General features: G+C 40.4%; 2 protein-coding genes and 1 pseudogene across 2 annotated transcripts in view; 2 read left to right on the top strand and 1 right to left on the bottom strand.

Annotated features, from left to right (window-relative positions):
• Window positions 1-12,152: 12,152 nt before the first annotated feature.
• On the top strand, window positions 12,153-12,576 carry LOC137615799 (uncharacterized; annotated as a pseudogene).
• A 41-nt stretch (window positions 12,577-12,617) lies between these two features.
• LOC137616763 (piggyBac transposable element-derived protein 4-like) lies at window positions 12,618-14,003 on the top strand. The gene has a single exon (XM_068346762.1). The coding sequence runs from the start codon at window positions 12,618-12,620 to the stop codon at window positions 14,001-14,003; it is 1,386 nt and encodes a 461-aa protein (XP_068202863.1).
• A 6,197-nt stretch (window positions 14,004-20,200) lies between these two features.
• LOC137615798 (polyphosphoinositide phosphatase-like) overlaps window positions 20,201-25,676 on the bottom strand; it is a 62,631-nt gene continuing 57,155 nt past the window's right edge. The window contains exons 4-8 of the mRNA XM_068345491.1: window positions 23,977-24,189; window positions 22,047-22,165; window positions 21,288-21,388; window positions 20,533-20,623; window positions 20,201-20,435 (exon numbers count right to left, since the gene is read on the bottom strand). Of these exons, the coding sequence (XP_068201592.1) occupies window positions 20,216-20,435; window positions 20,533-20,623; window positions 21,288-21,388; window positions 22,047-22,165; window positions 23,977-24,189 (744 nt within the window). The 3' untranslated portion in view covers window positions 20,201-20,215. The remainder of the gene's footprint in view (window positions 20,436-20,532; window positions 20,624-21,287; window positions 21,389-22,046; window positions 22,166-23,976; window positions 24,190-25,676) is intronic.

Below are 25,676 nucleotides of genomic sequence, written 5' to 3'. Positions count from 1 at the left end.
AGTGGCTTTTTCTGACGAAAATCCGATGTTCTTGCTGAAGGCATGAATCTCACTGACTCTTTTAGCCGAGGCTAAGCATACCAGGAAAAGAGTCTTAAGAGTGAGATCTTTCAGGGAGGCTGATTGTAACGGCTCCAACCTGTCTGACATGAAGAATCTTAGTACCACGTCTAAATTCCATCCAGGGGTAGCCAAACGATGCTCCTTGGTGGTCTCAAAAGACTTAAGGAGGTCTTGCAGATCTTTATGTTTGGAAAGATCTAAGCCTCTATGCCGGAAGACCGAAGCCAACATGCTTCTGTAGCCCTTGATAGTGGGAGCTGAAAGGGATCGTCCTTTTCTCAGGTATAAGAGAAAAACAGCTATTTGAGCTACAGAGGTACTGGTCGAGGATACAGAAACTGACTTGCACCAGTCTCGGAAGACTTCCCACTTCGATTGGTAGACTCTAATGGAAGACGCTCTCCTTGCTCTAGCAATCGCACTGGCTGCTTCCTTCGAAAAGCCTCTAGCTCTCGAGAGTCTTTCGATAGTCTGAAGGCAGTCAGACGAAGAGCGTGGAGGCTTTGGAGTACCTTCTTTACGTGTGGCTGACGTAGAAGGTCTACCCTTAGAGGAAGACTACTGGGAACGTCTACTAACCATCGAAGTATCTCGGTGAACCATTCTCTCGCGGGCCAGAGGGAAGCAACTAACGTCAACCTTGTCCCTTCGTGAGAGGCGAACTTCTGCAGTACCTTGTTGACAATCTTGAACGGTGGGAATGCGTAGAGATCCAGATGTGACCAATCTAGGAGGAAAGCATCTATATGTATTGCTGCTGGGTCCGGGACTGGAGAGCAATAGATTGGAAGCCTCTTGGTCAGCGAGGTTGCAAAGAGATCTATGGATGGTTTTACCCCAAGTGGCCCAAAGTCTCTTGCACACATCCTTGTGGAGGGTCCATTCAGTTGGAATTACTTGCCCTTTCCGACTGAGACAATCTGCTATGACGTTCAAGTCGCCTTGGATGAACCTCGTTACTAGGGAGATGTCTTGACCTTTTGACCAGATGAGCAGGTCCCTTGCGATCTCGTACAACGTCAGTGAGTGGGTACCTCCTTGTTTGGAGATGTACGCCAAGGCCGTGGTGATGTCCGAGTTAACTTCCACCACTTTGCCTCGAAGGAGAGACTTGAAGCTTTTCAAGGCCAGATGTACTGCCAACAGCTCCTTGCAGTTGATATGCATGCTCCTCTGACTCGAGTTCCACAGTCCTGAGCATTCCCGACCGTCTAGTGTCGCGCCCCAGCCCACGTCCGATGCGTCCGAGAAGAGAACGTGGTTGGGAGTCTGAACAGCCAGGGGAAGACCCTCTCTTAGGTTGATATTGTCCTTCCACCAAGTCAGACAAGACTTTATCTTTTCGGAAACCGGGATCGAGACCGCTTCTAGCGTCTTGTCCTTTTTCCAGTGAAAAGCTAGATGGTATTGAAGAGGACGGAGGTGTAGCCTTCCTAGTGACACAAATTGTTCCACGGATGACAGCGTCCCTACCAGACTCATCCACAGCCTGACTGAGCAGCGTTCCTTCTTCAGCATCTTCTGGATGGATAGCAGGGCTTGATCTATTCTGGGGGCTGATCGTCTTGTTGTTCAGCAACGTCCTCATCAGAGGGTTCCTCATCCGAAAACTGATGAGGAAACGGCAACGGAGTGGGCAACGTCTGGCTCGCTGAGTCCGGTCGCACTGGTGCATGCGTGACGGAGCCGGACGCAACATCATGGAACTGCTGCACAGTCTGTGAACTGTCAACAACCATGGGTTCGCGAGGAAGCACAGCGTCAACCCGAGACTGTCTAGACCGTCTGGGTTGTGCAGTCAACACCCTACCGGGTTGCTGAGGTTGACGCACTGCGTCAAAACAAGTCACCTCTGCTGGTTGTTGAACGTCCTGAACGTCAACAACCACCTCCGAGCGTCGCTTAACGTCAACGTGCGGCTGGCAACCCACACTGGGTCGCATCGGTGGAGGAACCACCTCAACTGGCAGACGCGAGTAGGTTACCTCAGCGTCAACAGGGCGCACAACCGACCGGTTGGAAGGTTGTTGGCCAGAAGGTTCGGTAGCAACCTTCTCCGCATTAAAGTCCTCTATCAAGGACGCAAGCTTGGACTGCATGTCTTGCAGCAAAGCCCATTTAGGGTCTACGGGAGCAGGTGCGGCAACAGACGGGGTTAGCGACTGAGGAGGTACCGCTTACCATCCCTGAAAGCCTTGTTATGCATGACATAATTGTACAGCAAAACTTCAAAGGCTCGAAAACAGCTGTGAAGTTGACCTGTAAAAAACTTGGAGCGTCTCCTGGCCAGGCGCCAGGGAGAGTCTACGAGAAAGTGAAGTCTATTTGGGCAGAGGCATGAACTCCCAAGCCGAGAACTTCTCTCGTGTCATATCAGACTCTCGCTCTATAAACCAGTTTAAAAGAAGGGAAAGCAAAGGCTGTATCCCCCAAACTCCTCCTGGTGAAAAACCAGTCGCCGCCAACGTAAAGCTCTCTAGGAGAGCGAGAGAGCACTAGCTTAAAAACAACGGCTTCGAAGTAGCTAGGCCTAGTGTAAGCTCTGACGTTTAGGCGAACGAGGAGCAGCAGTTACAAAAAGATCCGGACAAAGATCCTTAAAAAAATCATCATGATTTAATTAAAGTCCATAGGGGGCTAAGCAGCTTTAGGCTCCTCTCCATCTGACAGAGTCCTCAAGGGAATATCAGTAGGAGGGGGAACAGCAACTTCCTCATCTACAGGAACCTTGTCCGATAAAAGCTGAGTCTCAAGCAAGGGAGAGACCTACCGTGGTGGCAATGCTTTACAAGCAGAGTCCACACTCACTGGTGCATGAGTAGCGGACCAGAACGCAACGTCATGTAACTGCTTGACAGTCTGTGAACTGTCAACAACTGAACTGTCAACCACAACAGGTGCGTGAGGACGCACAGCGTCCACTCGAGACTGCTTTGACTGCCTAGACTGAGCAGTCAAAACAACTCTAGAATGCGGAGGTTGACGCACAACGTCAAAACAAGTCAACTCCGATTGTTAGTGAACGTCTTGAACGTCAACAGGAGCATCAGCAAGTGGCCTAACGTCCAAATGCGGCTGAAAAACCACACGAGACCGCATCGAGTGTGGTTCTCAACAACCTGACTGACGTGACTAAGCTACGCCAACGTCAACAGTAAGCACAAAGGAACGTTAGGTTGGCTGAAAGCCAGGATATCGATGAGATAAACGGCTAGACTCAACGGACTAATCGGCAGAATAGTCTTCCATAAGGGAGGCAAGCATATACTGCATGTCTTGCCATACAACCCATTAAGGATCAACGGAAATGGTTGTGGTAAGAGACGAGGGTAACGTCTGTGACCGCAACACTTTGCCAACAAAAAAACTCTCTCGGAGTCTGTGTTACGCTTTTGTTAGGCGGCGAGCAGTTATCCGATGACTGCATAGGGTCAGAACTGTCCTAATGGTTGTAACCAGGACGCTGGACCTGTCCTGAAAGGACTGACTTTCGCTTAAGGGCTTCGAAACCTTGTGACAGGTTTCTTATGCGAAAAGCCTTCGGATGACGAGGAGAAACAACGTCTCTCTCGTCTTATGGTAGGGGAGATCTTGGTAAGATACACCCGATACCATAGAGGGAAAACGTCTGTTCGTTGATCAAGGCCTCTCGAACCCATAAGTCGTTTGACATTACTTCTCCCCTGGGCTTGGGAGCATGCAAGAGGTCCCGGACTAGGTGAACGACAGGCACGAACAGACGAACCCTCGGACGCAACACTGTAACACTTTGCGCATATCACTTTATCACTTCGATATTCTGTTTTGCACTTATTTCACTGAAATCGAAACTTTTACTGATTTCTACCTGAAACACGCAATTCTACCCTTCATCAAAAGGTAGTAATTGCGAAATCAGTCGTATAATGCAAGCTCATTAATACCAGCAAAAAACAGAAAACATATTTTAAGATAAAAAAATCAGTGGCTGGGAAAGAGACTAAACACTAGTTCATATAACTACGTTTTCAATCTCTCACCGCACATAGCCTGGGGACGAGAATAAAAAACTAAAAAAGTTTTATCCTTCCTCCCCGTACAGCGACTAGGGAAGAGAGTAACTCGAGAACAACGTTACCCGCTTGAACGGAACGTTTTCTCTCCTCTCTCTCCCTCCGTCTCTATCTCTCTCTCTCTTTCTCTCTTGATTTCGCACCTAAGAGAAGAGCCCAATTATATTTCGTCAAAAAAACATGTTATTTGACTAAAGGAAAAAACTGAAAGGTTTTTCAAATAAAAAGTTCCTTTAAAATGTTATTTTCCTTAGTAAAATAAATTTTTGAATATACTTACCCGATGATCATATAGCTGTCAGCTCTGCTGCCCGACAGAAAAAACCTACGGGCGGAATACGCCAGCGATCGCTATACAGGTGGGGGTGTACATCAACAGCGCCATCTGTCAAGTAGGTACTCAAGTACTCGATGTCAACAAGAACCAATTTTCTCCTCTGTCCACTGGGTCTCTATTGGGGAGGAAGGGTGGGTCCTTTAATTTATGATCATCGGGTAAGTATATTCAAAAATTTATTTTACTAAGGAAAATAACATTTTTCAATATTAAACTTACCCGATGATCATATAGCTGATTCACACTCAGGGGGGTGGGTAGAGACCAGCATTACATGTTGACATTATGAGCAAAGTATTCCGTATTTCATTTTAGCAGTTATTCAAAATAACAAGCATAAAATAAATAAGTACCTGGTAAGGAAGACGACTTGAACAATTACTCTGCCTTTTTAAGTACGTCTTCCTTACTGAGCCTCGCGATCCTCATAGGATGCTGAGCGACTCCTAGGAGCTGAAGTATGAAGGGTTGCAACCCATACTAAAGGTCCTCATCAAAACCTCTAATCTAGGCGCTTCTCAAGAAATGATTTTGACCACCCGCCAAATCAAGTAGGATGCGAAAGGCTTCTTAGCCTTCCGGACAACCCAAAAATATTTCAAGAGAAAGATTAAAAAGGTTCTGGAATTAGGGAATTGTAGTGGTGGAGCCCCCACCACTACTGCACTCGTTGCTACGAATGGTCCCAGAGTGTAGCAGTTCTCGTAAAGAGACTGGACATTCTTAAGATAAAAGACGCGAACACTGATTTGCTATTCCAATAGGTTGCGTCGAATATACTTTGCAGAGATCTATTTTGTTTAAAGGCCACGGAAGTTGCGACAGCTCTAACTTCGTGTGTCCTTACCTTCAGCCAAGCTTGGTCTTCCTCATTCAGAAGGGAATGAGCTTCTCGTATTAACAGTCTGATAAAATAGGATAAAGAATTCTCTGACATAGGCAAAGATGGATTCTTAACTGAACACCATAAAGCTTCAGACGGGCCTCGTAAAGGTTTTTAAAATAGAACTTAAGAGCTCTTACAGGACATAATACTCTTTCTAGTTCATTTCCAACCATACGATAAGTTTGGAATATCGAACGATATTGGTCAAGGCCGAGAAGGCAGCTCGTGTTTGGCTAGAAAACCAAGTTGTAGAACATGTAGCCGTTTCGGATAAGAATCCGATGTTCTTGCTGAAGGCATGAATCTCACTGACTCTTTTAGCTGTGGTTAAGCATATCAGGAAAAGAGTCTTAAAGGTGAGATCTTTCAGGGAGGCTGATTGAAGCGGTTCGAACCTGTCTGACATAAGGAATCTTAGAACCACGTCTAAATTCCAACCAGGTGTAACCAAACGACGCTCCTTCGTGGTCTCAAAAGACTTAAGGAGGTCCTGTAGATCTTTATTGTTGGAAAGATCTAAGCCTCTGTGACGGAAGACTGATGCCAACATGCTACTGTAACCCTTGATAGTGGGAGCTGAAAGAGATCGTTCTTTCCTCAGATATAAGAGGAAGTCAGCTATTTGAGTTACAGAGGTACTGGTCGAGGATACGGATACTGACTTGCACCAGTTTCGGAAGATTTCCCACTTCGATTGGTAGACTCTAAGGGTGGATGTTCTCCTTGCTCTAGCAAACGCTCTGGTTGCCTCCTTCGAAAAACCTCTAGTTCTCGAGAGTCTTTCGATAGTCTGAAGGCAGTCAGACGAAGAGCGTGGAGGCCTTGGAGTACCTTCTTTACGCGTGGCAGACGTAGCAGGTCCACCCTTAGGGGAAGTGTTCTGGGAACGTCTACTAGCCATCGAAGTACCTCGGTGAGTTATTCTCTCGCGGGCCAGAGGGAAGCAACTAGCGTCAACTTTGTCCCTTCGTGAGAGGCGAACTTCTGCAGTACCTTGTTGACAATCTAGAACGGAGGGAATGCATATAGATCTAGATGTGACCAATCTAGTAGAAAGGCATCTATATGAACTACTGCTGGGTCCGGGATAGGTGAGCAAAGTATTGGGAGCCTCTTGGTCATCGAGGTTGCGAAGAGATCTATGGTTGGCTGGCCCCAGGTGGCCCAAAGTCTCTTGCATACATCCTTGTGGAGGGTCCAATATGTTGGAATTATTTGTCCCTTCCTACTGAGACAATTTGCTATGACATTCAAGTTGCCTTGGATGAACCTCGTTACTAGTGAAAAGTCTAGACCTGTTGAACAGGAGAGGAGGTCTCTTGCGAACTCGTACCATGTCAGAGAGTAGGTCCCTCCTTGCTTGGAGATGTACGTCAAAGCAGGGTGTTGTCCGTGTTCACCTCCACCACTTTGCCTTGAAGGAGAGACCTGAAGCTTTTCCAGGTCAGACGTACTGCCAGTAGCTTCTTGCAGTTGAAATGCATTGTCCTTTGACTCGAGTTCCATAATCCCGAGCATTCCCTACCGCCTAATGTCGCACCCCAGCCTACGTCCGATGCGTCCGAGAAGAGAACGTGGTTGGGAGTCTGAACAGTCAGGGGAAGACCCTTTCAAAGGTTGATAAAGTCCTTTCACCAAGTCAGACCAGACTTTATCTTTCCGGAAACCGGGATCGAGACCGCTTCTAGCGTCTTGTCCTTTTCCAGTGAAAAGCTAGATGATACAGAAGAGGACGGAGGTGTAGTCTTCCAAGTGACACAAATTGAACCACGGATGACAGTGTCCTAACCAGACTCATCCACAGCCTGACAGGGCAGTGTTCCTTCTTCAGCATCTTCTGGATGGATAACAGGGCTGGGGGTTGATCGTCTTGTTCAGCAATGTCCTCATCAGAGGGTTCCTCATCCGAAACTGATGAGGAAACGGCAACGGAGTGGGCAACGTCTGACTCGCTGAATCCGGTCGCACTGGTGGATACGTGACGGAGCCGGACACAAGATCATGGTACTGCTGCACAGTCTGTGAACTGTCAACCATGGGGACGCGAGGAAGTACAGCGTCAACCCGAAACTGTCTAGACTGTCTGGGTTGTGCAGTCAACCCCCTACCGGGTTGCTGAGGTTGCCGCACTGCGTCACAACAAGTCACCTCTGCTGGTTGTTGAACGTCTTCCTAGTGACACACTGAACGTCCACAACCACCTCCGAGAGTCGCTTAACGTCAACGTGCGACTGGCAACCCACACTGGGTCGCACCGGTGGAGGAACCACCTCAACTGGCGGACGTGAGAAGGATACCTCAGCGTCAACAGGGCGTACAACCAACCGGTAGGAAGGTTGTTGGCTAGGAGGTTCTTCTCCGTAAAAAATCCTCTATCAAGGACACAAGCTTGGACTGCATGTCTTGCAACAAAGCCCATTAGGGTCTATGGGAGCAGGTGTGGCAACAGACGGGGTTAGCGACCGAAGCGGAACCATTTACCATCCCTGGAAGCCTTGTTATGCTTTAATTAAATTCCATAGGAGGCTAAGCAGCTTAAGGCTCCTCTCCAAATGACAGAGTCCTCAAAGGAATATCAGAAGGAGGGAGAACAGCACTTTCTCATCTACAGGAACCATGTCCGAGAAAAGCTAGGTTATCTCAGTGAGGGTCTCACTGGTGCATAAGCAGCAGACCAGAAGGCAACGTTATGTAACTGCTTGACAGTCTGTGAACTGTCAAAAACTGAACTGTCAACCACAACAGGTGCGTGAGGACATACAGCACTGGTGCATTAGTAGCAGACCAGAAGGCAACGTCATGTAACTGCTTGACAGTCTGTGAGCTGGCAACAACCAAAGCTGTGTGGGGAAGCCTCAACTCCTGACTGACTAGTCTGCTGGGGGCGAGTGGCGGTAACCACAGTGGGTTGCGGAGGCTGACACACCGTGTCAAAACACGGCAGCTTGTGGTAGCTCACGCACGGCAACGGAGTGCTCCGTGTGTCTGTGGGAGTCAGCATGCGTCTGGCAGGGTCGACTGCGCATGGGTGGAGGAGCTCTCACAACAAGAGTGTGGGAGCAGGCAGCCATGCTGGGTGCACAACCGTGGCAGGTTGTAGGCAAACGGGTGCATCGTCAACCTTCTCCGCAGTCGGAGTGTGGGAGCAGGCAACAACCAAAGCGAAGTGGTGGTGCGTGGTGGGGACTGCCGTGGGTTGCGGAAACTAATGCATCGCGTCAAAACACGGCAGCTTGACTCCACCTTCCCACTGCTGATGCGGTAGCTCACGCATGTTAACGGAGGGTGCCGCACGTCGGCTAACATTAACATGCGTCTGGCAGGGTCGATTGCGCATCGGAGGTGGAGCTCTCCGCAGCCGGAGTGTGGGAGCAGGTAGCCTCAGCGTGAGCTGGGCGCACAACCGTGGCAGGTTGTAGGCTAACGAGAGCAGTGTCAACCTTCTCCGCACGAAACTCCTGCATAACCGCAGCTAACTGAGTCTGCATAGACTGCAGTAAAGACCACTTAGGGTCTACAAAAAACGGCAACAGACGGAGCTACTGTCCGTTGTGACTGAGGGTCTAAAACAGCTGGTGCGGCAACAGACGGAGTTACTGCCTGTTGCGGTACCACCTTGCCTCTCTTGGGAGGAGTGCAGTCGTCGGATGACTGCAGCGAGTCCGAACTGACCCAGTGGCTACACCTAGGCCGTTGGACTTGCGCGGAAGGGACCGACTTGCACTTAAAAAGCTGCAAGATGTGGTCCATGGTTTCTTACGAGAAACCTCTTCCGCAGACGAGGAATAAATGGGCTCTCTCGTCTTTGTGTGGGTGGGGCGATCTCACGTCGGCTAACGTGGGTAGATACGCCCGAAACCACAGAGGGAAAAACGTCTGTTCGTCGATCAAGGCCTGTGGAACCCATAAGTCGTTCGACATTACTTCTCCCCTGGGCTTGGGAGCTTGTAAGAGGTCCCGGACTAGGTGAACAACTGGCACGAACAGACGAACCCTCGGACGCAACACTGTAACACTTTGCGCATATCACTTTATCACTTTTGATTTTCTGTTTGCACTTATTTCACTGAAATCGAAACTTTAACTGATTTCTACCTGAAACACGCAATCCTATCCTTCATTAAAAGGTAGTAATTGCGAAAACAGTTTTACAATGCAACAGAAAAACATAAAAAAAAAGATAAAGAATTCAGTGGCTGGAAAAGAGACTAAACACTAGATCAAATAAACTACGTTTACAATCTCTCACCGCATAAAGCCTGGGAACAAGAATAAAACCCTAGAAACGTTTTACCTTCTTCCCCTACAGCGACTAGGGAGAAGAGTAAAAAACGAGAACAACGTTACCCGCTTGAACGAAACGTTTATTCTCCTCTCTCTCCCTCCGTCTCTATCTCTCTCTCTCTTCTCTCTTGAATTAGCACCTGAGAGAAGAGCCCAATTATATATCGTTAAAACATGTTATTTGCTAAAGGAAAAAAACTGAAGGATTTCCCAAATAAAAAGTTCCTTTATTTAGAATTTAAACCATTTAAGCTAAGAAAGAATGAACGAAACGCTAGAATCGGTTTACTCTTACTGCAACGTGAAACCGTGATACACTCTCTCTCTATCGTAACGATAGAGCGCATGTTGAACGTTCTGAACGTCAACAACTGCGGAGACTAAAAAACTAAACGTTAGTTCATCTTTGAAAACAGTACGAGACTATCAAAGAAATTCTTTCATAAAACATTAAAATTAAAAAAGTATTAAATTCTTAAAAGGTTAAATACGATATAACGGGCTCAATGTTAATTAACTTCGGTTCCAAGTAAGGACCGCCTACTATTAGGAAAGGTCGCATGTAAACAAACATAAAAATTAATTTTTTATAAGTTTATAATAAATGGAAAGTTAATCGAAGAGGCCTATAAAGGCGGAGAGATATAAAATAAATAGATCTATAACTTGTTAAGCAAAATTACCAAAAACCTAAACACACTTCCGTCTAAGGGAAGGGTCGGCCATTTAAAAGTGAAAGAGAGTCCATACTCTCTTCGTCACCATAATTAAATCTATCCAAAACGAGTTCAAGTTTTGAAATGAAGATAAAACCCCTGCATAGCGAAAGCTCAAAACTGGAATAGTGTACTTCACCAAATCGTTGTGAAAACAAATCCAGTTAGGGACGGCGTATTTAGTAGGTCTTGCCATTGGCACGACAGAGAGAAAATTGGTTCTTGTTGACATCGAGTACTTGAGTACCTACTTGACAGATGGCGCTGTTGATGTACACCCCCACCTGTATAGCGATCGCTGGCGTATTCCGCCCGTAGGTTTTTTCTGTCGGGCAGCAGAGCTGACAGCTATATGATCATCGGGTAAGTTTAATATTGAAAAATAGAATTTAAAACATTTAAGCTAAGAAAGAATGAACAAAACGTCAGAATCGATTTACTCTTACTGCAAAGTGAAACCGTGATACACTCTCTCTCTATCGTAACGATAGAGCGCATGTTGAACGTCCTGAACGTCAACAACTGCGTAGCATAAAAAAACTAAACGTTAGTTCATCTTTGAAAACAGTACGAAGACTATCAAAGAAATTCTTTCATAAAATATTACATTTAAAAAGTTTTAAATCCTTAGCTCTTTAAAAGCTAATTACGATATAAAGGGCTCAACGTTGATTAACTTCGGTTTCCAAGTTAGGACCGCCTACTCTCAGGAAAAGTCGCATATAAACAAAACATTAAAATTTATTTTTATATGTTTATAATAAATGGAAAGTTAATCGAAGAGGCCTAATAAAGGCGGAGAGATATAAAATATATAGAGGAAAATCTATAACGTGATAAGATAATACTAAAAGCCTAAACACACTTCCGTCTAAGGGAAGGGTCGGCCATTTAAAAGTGAAAGAAAGTCCATACTCTCTTTGTCACCATAATTAAATCTATCCAAAGCGAGTTCAAGATTTAAGATGAAGATAAAACACCTGCATAGCGAAAGCTCAAAACTAGAATATAGTACTTCACCAAATAGATGTGAAAAACTCCAGTTTAGCAACAGCGAGTAAAGTACGTCTTGTCGACACCTCGACAGAGAGAAAATTGAGTCTTTGTTTACATTGAGAGCTGGGTATCTGGTCGACAGATGGCGCTGTTGGGTACACCCGCAACCTGTGTAGCGATCGCTGGCGAGTTTTTCCGTAGAGTTGTCTGTCGAGCAACAGAGTTGCAGCTATATAATCACCGGCTAAGTTAAATATTGAAAAATATGGTGTAATAGGAGGTAATATGAAGGGCATCTCTTTCAAGCCTAGTAAGCCTATTTTACTGTAAGTTGGCCAACTTCGATTATGTTATGATAGGCTTTGTGTATAGGCCTGGACTTATTATAATGGTAGAATATGATGTATATTACCATAAACTCTAGGCCTAATATCAGTGTCTTCAAATATGTGATAATATGCGAATTGTAAAGACAAATCATAGGCTACCGGTAGGCTACATTCTACTCACCTCTCTCTCTCTCTCTCTCTCTCTCTCTCTCTCTCTCTCTCTCTCTCTCTCTCTCTCTCTCTCTCTCTCTCTCTCTCTATATATATATATATATATATATATATATATATACATATATATATATATATATATATATATATATATATATATATATATATATATATATATATATATATATATGTGTGTGTGTGTGTATATGTATATGTATATGTACAGTATATGTATATGTATATATATATATATATATATATATATATATATATATATATATATATATATATATATATATGTCTAGTAGCTATAAATGTAATTTCTTTATTAGGGTATGCTAATTTTATTTTTTACTTTCAGGGTCACCTATAATGGCTTCAAAAAGGAAGAGGTGTGCAACACAACGGGAGATTGCTGATATTCTTGCAGAAGAAGACTCAGAAACAGAAGATTTATTTGTACAAAGGGAAGAAGAACTATATGAGGATTATGAAGCAGACGCAGATGAAGATGCTGATGAAGAAGTTGAAGATGCTGATGAAGAAGTTGAAGATTATGACTTGAATAAAACACTAACTGATGATTCATGGGTGAATATAAAGAATGTAGGCACAGATCCTCCAATAAAGGTAAAGTCTATACCAATTTATTCAGAAACTAATAGGGCTGTAAATTTAGATGACTGCACTCCATTTTTATGCTTTTCTAAGTTGTTTCCTAATGAAATATATGATCATGTAGCTGTGGAAACTAACCGGTATGCAGCATACATGATAGAAAAAATGCAACCTTTAGCCCCTCGATCACAGTACAGAGCATGGAGAGATGTGGATGCAGGGGAAATAAAAGCATTTATTGCTATTGAAATTGCAATGGGATTAGTGCACAAAAGTAGTCTAGCAAGCTACTTTTCTAAAAAGTTTTGGCTAACTGAGACACCTGGTTTTTCCAATATAATGTCACGTGACAGGTATGAAATTATCCGTTCCTGTCTACATTTTGCAGATAATTCTGTTGATGGTAATGATGACAGACTTTATAAAATAAAACCAATTTTAGACATGGTGAAAGATCTATATTCTAAATATTATGTAAGTGGTAGAGATTTTAGTGTAGATGAAAGTATGGTGAAATTCAAAGGGAGGCTTTTTTTCAAGCAGTACATGCCTAAAAAGCCTACCAAATGGGGAATTAAGGTTTGGTCTCTCTGTGACTCTAAGACTGGTTATCTGTTGAAATTTGATGTTTACACAGGGAAGGGGCTAGATTCTAATAAAGGCAAAGGACTTGGTGCATCTGTTGTAGAAAATTTGTTTGAAGGCTTTGAAAACAAAGGCCATGTAGTTTACATGGACAGCTTTTTTAGTGGAGTACCCCTTTTTCAAAAACTTCGAAGTAAAGGTACTGGAGCATGTGGGACAGTTCGTCCAAACAGAAAATATTTGCCATCACAGATGAAAAAAGTAAAACCTAAGAAAGGCCAGCTACCAATAATGTGGAAGAGTAAAGATGAGGAATTGGTTGCTGTCGTTTGGCAAGATAGTGGTAGAGTAAATATCCTTTCGAGTGTTGGGGCCACAGGTACAGTGAAAAAATCTATTCAATCTAAGAAAGGGGTAAGGGAAGTAGATAAACCATCTTTGCAAGCTCAGTACAATAAATATATGGGAGGGGTAGACCTTTTTGATCAATTCTGCTCAACCTACCCCTTCAATCACCGTAGCAAAAAGTGGTATCAGACACTCTGGCATTTTGTGATTGAAGTTGCTCTTGTAAATTCCAAAATTAGTTACAACTTGCAAAATAGAAAGAAATTGACCCAGGTTGTGTTTAGACAAGAGGTAATAAAAGGATTGTTAGAAGGATATAACACAAAGCCAAGAAGAAAGAATGTTGTTAGGGACTTGGTGGAAAACAAGCGCTTGGGGGAAAGGCATTTTATTGCTCAGTATGAAAATAAGAAGTACCTACCTAATTGTAGTGTTTGTTCAATATTGCCATCTCAATGTTGCAAAAAAGGAAAGGGGACATGTAAGAGGAAGCAGACATCATATTTCTGTAAACAGTGCCCACAAAACCCTCCTCTTTGTGTTGTCCCCTGTTTTGAAATTTTTCATACTGTGATGAATTATAAGAAAACATGTATATGTAAGGATGAAAAGAAGTAAATATGTCTTTTTTGTCAATTGTTTGTAATTTTTTCATATTTTTTGTAATAAAATTTTACTTCCATAACTTTTCTGGTTTTATTAACAATTTTTGATATTTTCCAAAATATAACAAAATTTGTACTAGTTTTGAATCAAAATTTAAGTACATAATCATAACAATATTTCAGTATATTTCATTAATTTAGTTATTTTTCATCATAAAAAACATATTCCAACCCATTTTACATGTCAATTGTGATGATATGCAATTTTCGTAATTTTTTTGAAAAAGTACGTTTTTTGGGTAAAAATGGTAAAAAATGTGTTAATAACAAAAAAATATAGAGTTTAAGAGTCATGAATAGATGGAAAACATTGTTTCCAATATCAGGGGGTACTTAGAAATTAATTTCTACAAACTTCAAAATTTGCCGGCAAATTACGTTTTTCGGGGACAAAAATCCTCCCAGCACTACGCAGCCAAAGGGTTAAACTGATCCACCTCCTCAAGTAACTCTCCATTCAACATGACATTCAACCTCGCACCACCTTCCCTTCTCGTACATCTCATAACTTTACTCTTACCCACATTAACTCTCAACTTCCTTCTCTCACACACCCTTCCAAATTCTGTCACTAATCGGCCAAGCTTCTCTTCCGCGTCTGCAACCAGTACAGTATCATCCGCAAACAACAATTGATTTACCTCCCATTCATGGTCATTCTCGTCTACCAGTTTCAATCCTCGTCCAACCACTCGAGCATTCACCTCTCTCACCACTCCATCAACATAAAAGTTAACAACCACGGCGACATCACACATCCCTGTCTCAGTCCCACTCTCACCGGAAACCAATCGCTCACTTCATTTCCTACCCTAACACATGCTTTACTACCTTTGTAGAAACTTTTCACTGCTTGCAACAACCTTCCACCAACTCCATATAACCTCATCACATTCCACATTGCTTCCCTATCAACTCTATCATACGCTTTCTTCAGATCCATAAACGCAACATACACCTCCTTACCTTTTGCTAAATATTTCTCGCATATCTGCCTAACTGTAAATATCTCATTCATACAACCCCTACCTCTTCTAAAACCACACTGTACTTCTAAGATTGCATTCTCTGTTTTATCCTTAATCCTATTAATCAGTACTCTACCATACACTTTTCCAACTACACTAAACAAACTAATACCCCTTGAATTACAACACTCATCCACATGTCCCTTACCCTTATATATTGGTACAATACATGCACAAACCCAATCTACTGGTACCATTGACGAAACAAAACACATATTAAACAATCTCACCAACCATTCAAGTACAGTAACACCACCTTCCTTCAACATCTCAGCTCTCACACCATCCATACCAGATGCTTTTCCTACTCTCATTTCATCTGGTGCTCTTCTCACTTCCTCTCTTGTAATCTCTCTCTTATTCTCATCTCCCATCACCGGCACCTCAACACGTGCAACAGCTATTATATCTGCCTCCCTATTATCCTCAACATTCAGTAAACTTTCAAAATATTCCACCCACCTTTTCCTTGCCTCCTCTCCTTTTAACAACCTTACATTTCCATCTTTCACTGTCTCTTCAATTCTTGAGCCAGCCTTCCTTACTCTCTTCACTTCTTTCCAAAACTACTTCTTATTCTCTTCATATGAATGACCCAATCCCTGACCCCACCTCAGGTCTGCTGCCCTCTTTGCCTCACTTACCTTACGCTTTAATCCCACATTTTTCTCTCTATATTTTTCAGACGTCTCTACACTATTACTCTGCAGCCATTCTTCAAAAGCCCTCTTTTTCTCTTCCACTTTTACCTTCACTCCTTCACTCCACCATTCACTGCCCTTCCTCATGCGGCCTCCAACAAACTTCTTGCCACACACATCACTTGCAATCCCAACAAAATTTTCTTTTACTAACTTCCACTCCTCCTCTAAATTACCAGTTTCTCTTACTTTCACTTCGTCATATGCCATTTTCAACCTTTCTTGATATTTACTTTTTACCCCCGGTTTTATTAGCATCATGCACAAAATAAAAACTGCAAACTAAGGAACATACTATTATTTTCAGCATACCTACTTAGATGTTTTGCCAAAGGACATTCAAAACCTTTAGATAATATGGGAGTCATGAAAATTAAGCTGTAATGACCAGGGTTAGAGTTACCACCACACTTACATACATCTAATGGAGTAGCAATGCCAATTCTCCAATTAATGCAAAAAGAATGCATTTTTGCTAACTTGTGACAAAATCATCATCATCATTATTGTTATCATTATCATTATTATTATTATTATTATTATTGATGAGGGAGAGGTCTAACTGGTGAGGGACCTATGGTCGTGGTTCTATCACGCCCCGGTTTACTATACTGTACCGACACTCATAGAGTGAGCGAGCTGGGTTTATTCCTGGCATTCCATGCATCCTTTTTTTCTCTGGTATATTTAGCAATATTATCATTATTATCATTACTATCCAAGCTGCAACCCTAGTTGGAAAAGCAAGATACTATAAGCCCAAGGGCTCCAACAGGGAAGAAAAGCCCAGTGAGGAAAGGAAATAAGGAAATAAATAAATGAGAATAAATTAAATTAACAATATATCATTCTAAAAACTGGTAACAGCGTCAAAACAGATATGTCCAATATAAACTATTAACAACGTCAAAAACAGATATGTCATATATAAACTATAGAAATGGTGCTATAGGAGCATTTCACTCGGAGACACAGGTTCCTCGCACAGAAATAGATTTTTCCTTCGTCAAAATCCCTTTATTATTATCATTATTATTATTATGATGATGATGATGATGATGATGATGATGATGATGATGATGATCATCATCATCATCATCATCATCATCATCATCATCATCATCAAAAAGCTACAACCGTAGTTGGAAAAGCAGGATGCTATAAGCCTAAAGGCTCCAACAGGGAAAATACCCCAATGATGATGATCATCATCATCATCAAAAAGCTACAACCGTAGTTGGAAAAGCAGGATGCTATAAGCCTAAAGGCTCCAACAGGGAAAATACCCCAATAAGGAAAGGAAATTAGGAAATAAATAAACTACAAGAGAAGCGATGAACAATTAAAATATTTCAAAAACAGTAACAACATTAAAATAAATCTTTCATATAAAAACGTTAAAAACGTTAAAAAACAAGAGGAAGAGAAACAGGATAGAATAGTGTGCCCGAGTGTACTCTCAAGCAAGAGAACTCTAACCTTAGACAGTGGAGGACCATAGTACAGAGGCTATGGCATTACCCAAGACTAGAGAAAAATGGTTTGATTTTGGAGTGCCCTTCTATAAAAGCTGCTTACCATAGCTAAAGTCTCTCTTCTACCCTTACCAAGAGGACAGTAGCCACTGAACATCTGAGATAGCCATGGCTTATTGCTACTTCAACCTCTTTCATACTTTATCCAGTTTCTTACCTTGCTGTCTAATTTCTCTTCTCCTTTTAATTGTCTAGATTTTTGGGCTACCATTAAAGATTTAAAGGCAACTCATGAATGACAGAGGCAAGGGACAGTGATATTGCCCTATCAAGCAGGAAAATGCCCTAGAGACTGACCATGTATACCTATGATTGGTGCCTGAGCCCTTCTCCACCCAAGTTACGACCAAGGAGGGCCAGGTAATGGCTGATATGACTCAGTAGATAGATCTATAGACTCCCCCAAAACCTCCATCCTTAGCTCACATGGATGGTGAGGTTGCAGCAATCAAAGGAACTAGCAAGTTTGAGCAGGACTCTAACCCCAGTCTGGCGATCACCAGACAGGGACGTTACACATCGGCAACAACAACTCCATTGCTGGAATTACAGTTTTTTTCTAAATCAAATATGGGAGCTGTGGTGGTCTTGCCCAGTATCTGATCATGTTTGGACCAAAGGAGTGTCTCAGTATTCCTACATTAGCATGCGGAACTTTGCTCATGAAGAAAAACCGACCAATGGATTCCAGGGGTAGGCCAGTTTTTTAGAGATTGGACTCTTGGCCTTTTTGCAAGTTTGCCTTACACAACAATTAAAGTGGCAGTGATTGTATTCTTGAAATGCTCTCACTTCCATCAAGCGGGGTTCGGCTTACACTTGAGCCACTCTAATCTTAGTGGTACCATCCCATCGTGGTAGGGTAGGAAATGGATATATGGGAGTGAAGAGCTTGCCTTGTCATTACTGGAAGAATTAATTCCATGAATGGCTAGTCTAATATTTATTCCTACGCAGATACAAACTTGTGAGTCATTTAAATGGGTTACTCCTAGTTCCATCACGATTGGTTACCTATCAACCCCAAGGCCAACACAAAAGTTTACTCTCTGTGAGAATAACGATCATTAGGGTACAAAAAAGCTGGAATTACACTAGGCTTTCTTTTTGCCAGCAGCTGCCCAAAATAGAAAGCACAAGATGATGTTGCTAGAGATATTGGCTTCCTGACTGGACGGGATGGAGCGCATATAAACCATGAGCATGACGTCAGATGTAAACACACAATATGTCAGCTGCAAATAAGACGTGCTCTTGCTTAGCAATCTTGGGTCCAACAAGCCTCAAGAGATAATAAAAATCTGCTTTGTTCATCCTTTGGTAGTTATAGAATTCTTCAATTTACGTAAGATACCGATAATACACATTACTGCAAAAGAAGAAAATTTCTTGGCTCCATGATGATATCAGCAGATCGGTTTCATTTAACTTTTTCCCATTTGCTCCTCAAAATGCAATATCATAGCGAGATGCTACTATACTTTTACTCACTATCATCGGCTGAAGATTGGCAAAAACCTCGGACAAGAAATGACTAGTGTACTTCCACCATTAAGGCAAATATGCCTCCAACAGGAATAGCCCTGTGCAAATAAACTGGTCAATTTACAAGGCTTATTTTATTCAATCAAGCAACAAAAGTTGTGAAATGTTTTTTATATAGGAATCAATAAATTAAACCTCAAAATTTCAGAGATTTTTCCTCTCATTTTGATTGATTTATATAAATGGATTATGCTATTACATGCATCCTTTCTTGATATAGTAGATATTATGCTATAGCAGGCATCCATTTTAAAGTATGGAGATTAGGCTACAGTTTGCATCCATTCTAAATAAATAGAATTTTCTAGAGTATTCACATATATTGAATAAAATGTCATTACTATATAACAGTTTTACACGATCTTATATAGTTGCTAAGAGCAGATAAAAGTCATATCTCATATTGCCACTGCTTTAAACAGTAGAAAACTGGGTAAATGACAATTTTTATTACAGTTATTAAATTTGCCCAATATTCTCATTCAGCTGCTGGCTATGAAAATCATATGGCGATGGTACCGAAACATTAAGGGTGCAGTAACTTGATCCAGCAACATGTGACTTTTCATCCCATGTATGCATTACTTTAATCAAGAGTGTGCAATTCAGTGACTTGCCTTGAAGTTAAAAAAAATTGTGAAGAAAATTGTCTCCAGATTTAAGAAAGACAGAGAGGACTGAAATAAAGATGCCTACGTATGATAGACTTCTTAGGACCAATAAATGCTTATGTATGTTAAAGGGCTTCTTGGGTGCTTCCTTTCAAAAGAACTGGACAGAATTACTCTATTATCAACAAAAGGGAATAAGTTGCATATTCAAGGCAGCATACTTGTAGGCATGTATAAAATCTGGCCAGTCAAATGATCTCCACATTGATGGAATTACTAATATTTAATTACCACTCCAGAAAAACTGCATCGATAAATTTTAGCCCCAGATTGTACTGCTTACTTTCATGGCAATATCAGTAGCAGTACCGCGCATCAATTTCAATTTTCAACTCAAGTTTGTAAATAAACACTGAACACATGATCATTAAATACTTATTTTCCAGTTGCGTCTGAATGACAGAAAACCGCCACCTGACTGGTAGTCATACTATAACGGATGAAGTCTTCTCCACACTAACAATGAATGCCTATAATATACTCTCAAGCAACTAGAATAGAAATATGTTACTATCAATTAAACAAAGCAATTTTTCCGATGAAGAAGAGGCACCAACACAACCCATCACTACATGATGGTCAATACACTATGTTTGTAGATTAGGGCACACTATGAGAATATACAGCTTGTACAATTATGATAACAAAAGTTTCTTTTATACAATTCAATGCTAAAATACTGAACTTATTGAAGTCTAACCTGTGCAACAAATCCATGAGTAATTGGCAATATCCAGGCCGGATGCAAAATGTCTTCAACAGGTTTCAGAAGATAACCGTTCCAAATAAACTTCTTGTGAGGTTTGTTACGGACACCATAGTAAATTGTAGAACTGCTTTTCTTTGTGGAATTTGTACCTTCTGGGATGCACCCCTTCACTTTTTCCTTTTTCTTACTTGGTGGACTGAAAAGGCAAAGGCAGTTAATTTTACATGGGATGTAATTTAAAAAGTTGTATTAAAAAAATTAAAGAAATAACTAAGCAAAATATTGTGACATACCTCTCATTAGAATTATCTTTATTTCTTGATCCACTCCCTTCCTTTGTGCCTGAAGATGAGTTAGAAAAACTGTCAGTGTTCTCATCTTCCCCTGATAAAAAAATTGTAATACAGTGGTTAAAATGCAACAACCAACTATATTCTTATTTACACACACACACACAGACAGATTTTGTAGATTTGAGAATAAAGGCCTCTGAAGAATATAGGGAGTTAAATGGTAGGACAGGATTAGATATAATACTATGTAAAAGAGAAATTACTCAAGTGCCATATGTGCATGAGATCATGGTAAGAAGTAGATTGGAGATGGTTTGGGCATGCTCTTTGCACTCCCCAAGAGAGATTAGTTCACCAAACTTTCAACTGGGCTTCACAAAGCACTTGAAAAGTTGAAAGACCCAGGCCTACATAGTTGAGGACTATAAAGCATAAGTAGGAGGTGATGAAGAGAAGTATCGATTTAAAATGTCAAGATAGAGACAACTGGCAAAATCTAACCAAGGTTCTTTGCGTCAACAGGCGTATGATGAAGGATGATGGATAATGGAGGATGATGATTGATGATGATGATAATGATGATACAAGTATCCCTGTATTTAAAATTGTCATCAGACAAGGTAAAATGAAAGAAATTTAAGAAAAAATTAAACAGAAGAGAAGTATACAAAATTACCTATAAACAAAAAAAAAATCACTCTATAGAAACTATGTGAATATACAGTAAATGAAAATTCATAAAAGTTCATCAATACCTTCTGCTGGTGGACCCTTAAAGCTTAAAAGCACATCATGAGGTATTTCCGTTGGAGGTGACATATTGTACTGCAGACTGTGGGTTAAATCATAACTATAACTGCAAAGAAAAAAAACAAGGAATACTGTAAATTCGTGATATCATAAAGACAGGAGAAACAGAAACACTAATGTCGCCACATACATAATTATTGTAAATGTTTCGACATTTCAAATGTCACTATCAGTACTACCTAAAGTAAAGATAAAAGGAACAACACAATTTCAAATTAAAAATTACATAAAATAAGTAGAATTACAAATTGAATAAATAAAACAAGACTGATTTTTTATTTAATTTGTATGTACTTTTTGATAATTCTTTACTTATTTTATGTAATTTTTAAATTGAAATTGTATAGTTTCTTTTGTTTTTACTTTAGGTAGCACTGATGGTGACATTTGAAATGTCAAAAAGTTTGCAATAAAATATGCATGTTGTGACATTAGTATCTCTCTTTCTCCTGAGAATAAAGATTTCCTAGACACGTCCCCATTTCTCAGCATAAAAATTGTCTTATTCTCAAAGTTTGAAAGAAAAATGCAATAATTTGAGTTTTAGTTCTTATGTTCAATTCTAACATACAATACTAAAATAAAATTTGATGAAAGATCAATATTCTGGAATGACCTTACACAGTATGCATGAAATGCAGATCACACTATAAAAATACAATAATTTTATCATTCTAATACTGATGTGCTACTGATATACAAACCTAAAATAAAAGTTGGATGAAAGATCAATATTCTGGAATAGTCTCACATATTTTGACTCGTCATCACTTTGCTTACGTACGGATTCGTGTGGAATGTAGATCATTGTGGTGTCTTCAACCTAGAATAATTGTGATCACAATTTTAACTATGAATTTTAGAGGAAAAAACAAAAACTTTTTTTTTTAAACATATACATGTATCACCTACAATCCAACATTTAAGATTGCATCTCCCGTCCATATGTTTTCTTGTCTTGTAAACAGTAGCAAAATAGCTACAATAAACCTGTCCACTGATGTGTGCTTCTGTCCCATAGGTAGGAAGTAACCATCTTCATTCTTTTTCATAAGACTAAATGTGATAAAGTGAGATTGAAGGAATGAGAGGAGGAATTTTATATACAATTGATGTCTGTAAGGAAAATATCTTCGAAGTTATAAAATCTAAATTTGTTTTTATCAGAAACTTGTTTGTCATACAGATCGAAATCTACAAAGTATGTAGGATGCTGGCAAGAATAGAGTTCAAGGATTTGTGTGAGCTAAGTAGAAATACATCCTGGAATGCAATTAGCACTTTCGTAATGACTTCTTTTAGAGCTTCTGGAGGCATCATTGATGGCAGCCTTGCTTTTCATCAGATACTAGGGTTCAATCCCAGTATGAGGTAGAAATTTATTTCTATCTGAGCCCAACATTGTGTTCCTTTTCATCTATATTGACTCATTAGGGGTGAATCAAATTACAAACTATCAATTATGTTGCCTGTTGGGTTGGACAGTCGGGCAAAACTCGCTCGAATGAAAGATTGTAGTTTCACCAGATAGATTTGATTTTTTAGTCAAAGGTCAAGAAACAGGCGGCTTCGATTGTTAAAGCGTTATGACTACGAAGTAAGTTTCATTTAAATAATATAGATTTCATCCATTCATTCATATTTGCACTATACTAACTTAGCTTCCTACCAACCTAGGCAGTCTATAAAGATAATGAAGACTCAATCTCCATTATCTTTTCAAAAGGAAAACTGTCACTTCCAAATATAATAATTTTTTACTTTCATCACTGACTCTCCAAACTACCAATTGCAGAAATTTAATAATTACCCTAACAATCTGGAATACAAATTATTAGTAACCCTATGGTGGTTATCAAAATAAGTGTAAAATAGAAAATAAATCATGTGACTACTTTTTAAAAGTTTTATATACAAATTATCGAGAGAATTCTTAACATATACACAGGCTAACTTAATAGTAGTGATGACATCAGCTGATTAAAAATAATTGGAGGGTAGAGTGGAAGGTTATGAGGTAGATGCACTGATCAACTATGTTAGACTTACAGACCTTTTAACAAAAGAATCCACTCTTGAAATACATCTAGTTCTTATCTATGGGCAGAAGAGATGCTTTAGCTGTGGCAAGCAGCTCTTCTAGGAGAAGGACACGCCAAAATCAAACCATTGTTCTCTAGTCTTGAGTAGTGCCATAGCCTCCGTAAAACGTGGTCTTCCACTGTCTTGGGGTAGAGTTTTCTTGCTTGAGGGTACACTTGAGCACACTATTCTATCTTATTTCTCTTCCTCTAGTTTTGAAGTTTTTACAGTTAGTACAGTATATAATAGATTTATTTTAATATTGTTATTATTCTTAAACTTCTCTTGTAGTATATTTCCTTATTTCACCGAGTTATTTTCCCTGTTGGAGCCCTTGGGATTATAGCATCCAGCTTTTCCAACTAGGGTTGTAGTTAGCAAGTAATAATAATAATAATAATAATATGGCACTTACTGTATTACATGCAGGTACTGTACAGTATTCTAATTCTAATATTATATTTTCTTTTGAGATAAGGTTTTTAAAGTAAAAAAATATCTTTCAATCTTATCCAATTTGAGCTGCTAGAACAAAAGATAAAAATAAAATACCTTATATATAGTATGTAGTCCAATAACAGCAACTTTACGCCGTTTAGTAACCAAGATGATATAATATCCTTCCAAAAATCTGATAAAACCAACAATACCAAAGGCTGAAACAGTTCGTGCTAATCCAGACATCTGTCGTTGTCCAAATTGAGCTCTGTTACCTTCATTAATCATAGACAATAACTCCTTTATTTGCCGCTGAGTATATTCAACCTGCAAGAAGATAAATATAAGTAGGAAAGTATTGTACTATTAACATTTAAAATATAGCATTACAACAAGCATTAACTAAGATTCTAAATCTTTCGACTCAAAATACAAAATTTCAAAAGTGATGTAATTTGTATTTTTCCTAGGTATGTAAATGTGTCCTTTTAAATAGAAGTTGTGTTCCATGTAAGTTTGAATGCCCAGTGAAAACTGAACCGGGTAGTTAGTTAACAACACGTGGGTGAGATGATCCGCCTACATGCCTGGCTCGAGTCAAGTCATCTTTATCCTTCTGCCTCAAGACTAAAAGGGATGGTTGAGAGAGAAATTTACTATAATGACTCCAGTTTGTATAGCTAAATTTATAATAGAATTTTGAACTAGTACTATTACCATGATTAAGTCCGCCTTGAAGAAATTTTTCAATTCGGGTTCAATATTGATCTTACGGATTCATATTTCTCATCTATTCCCAAGGCTTGTGCTAGACTGAAACCGGCAACCCATCCACACGCGGTCTCTTGGTTTCTCAATGATGTCCTTAAATTGGCTTTTGACACTGATAACGACTCATGCTCCTACATAACGCTTCTTAGGAAAACGTTATTTTTGATAAGCTTAGCTTCTGGAGCCAGAATATCTGAACTCTCGGCTTTATCTAGAGAACCGGGTCACATTGACTTTCTTTCGTCTGGAGAGGTACTGCTATCACCAATTAGGCGTTTCTTAGCAAAGAATGGGGATCCTCAGTCTCGATGGACTCCGTGGAAGATTGTTCCACTATCTCAGGATCTCTCCCTGTGCCCTGTCTACACTCAGAAAGCTTACTTAAGTAGAACTTCTGATACGTCTTCAGGCCCTTTGTTTGTTCGAGAACATGGAGGAACACTTTCCCTGAAGGGGATTAGGCAGCAGATTCTTTACTTTATTAAACAAGCCAGTCCTCATTCAGTCCCCCATGCCCATGATGTCCGGGCAGTGGCGACCTCGGTTAATTATTTCCATCACATGAACTTTGAAGACTTGAAACGATATACCGATTGGAAATCACCTACAGTCTTTAAATGCCACCATTTGAAATCTTTGGAGGCCCTTAAATTATCAGCAGTGGCGGCTGTGAATATAGTTCCTCTGGATATAGAAGAACCATTATAATTAGCTCCTGTCTTTTTTACTCCCCTTTTTTCTTTTTGCCTTGTCTCCCTTTACAGAGGGGGCCGTAACCTGCCTAGCCTACTCTCCCTACCGTCCCTTGATATTCATTGGTTTACACCCTACCCTCTGTTTATGATGTGTATTATGTATTTATGCCTTTGTTTGTTATATTTTAATTTTTGATTCTTGAGAGTTTCACCAGAATATCTGGCTGTTTATTTTGAGAAGTTCCCTGTCTTCTGTACTTTTTGTTTTTGAAAGTTTCTGTTTGGTTATTAAACTCTCTTAATTACATGTTCTGTTTTTAATTTTAGTTCCTTATTTTTGAGTGTTTC

This window comes from Palaemon carinicauda, chromosome 22, assembly GCF_036898095.1.
Source record: "Palaemon carinicauda isolate YSFRI2023 chromosome 22, ASM3689809v2, whole genome shotgun sequence".
Taxonomy (NCBI): domain Eukaryota; kingdom Metazoa; phylum Arthropoda; class Malacostraca; order Decapoda; family Palaemonidae; genus Palaemon; species Palaemon carinicauda.
Note: the sequence above shows the minus strand (reverse complement) of the source record. Positions and strands in the feature narration are given on the sequence as shown.

Bases quoted from the DNA above. Each gene is read 5' to 3' on its own strand.
- LOC137616763 (XM_068346762.1), top strand. From the start codon at position 12,618: ATGCAACCTTTAGCCCCTCGATCACAGTACAGAGCATGGAGAGATGTG.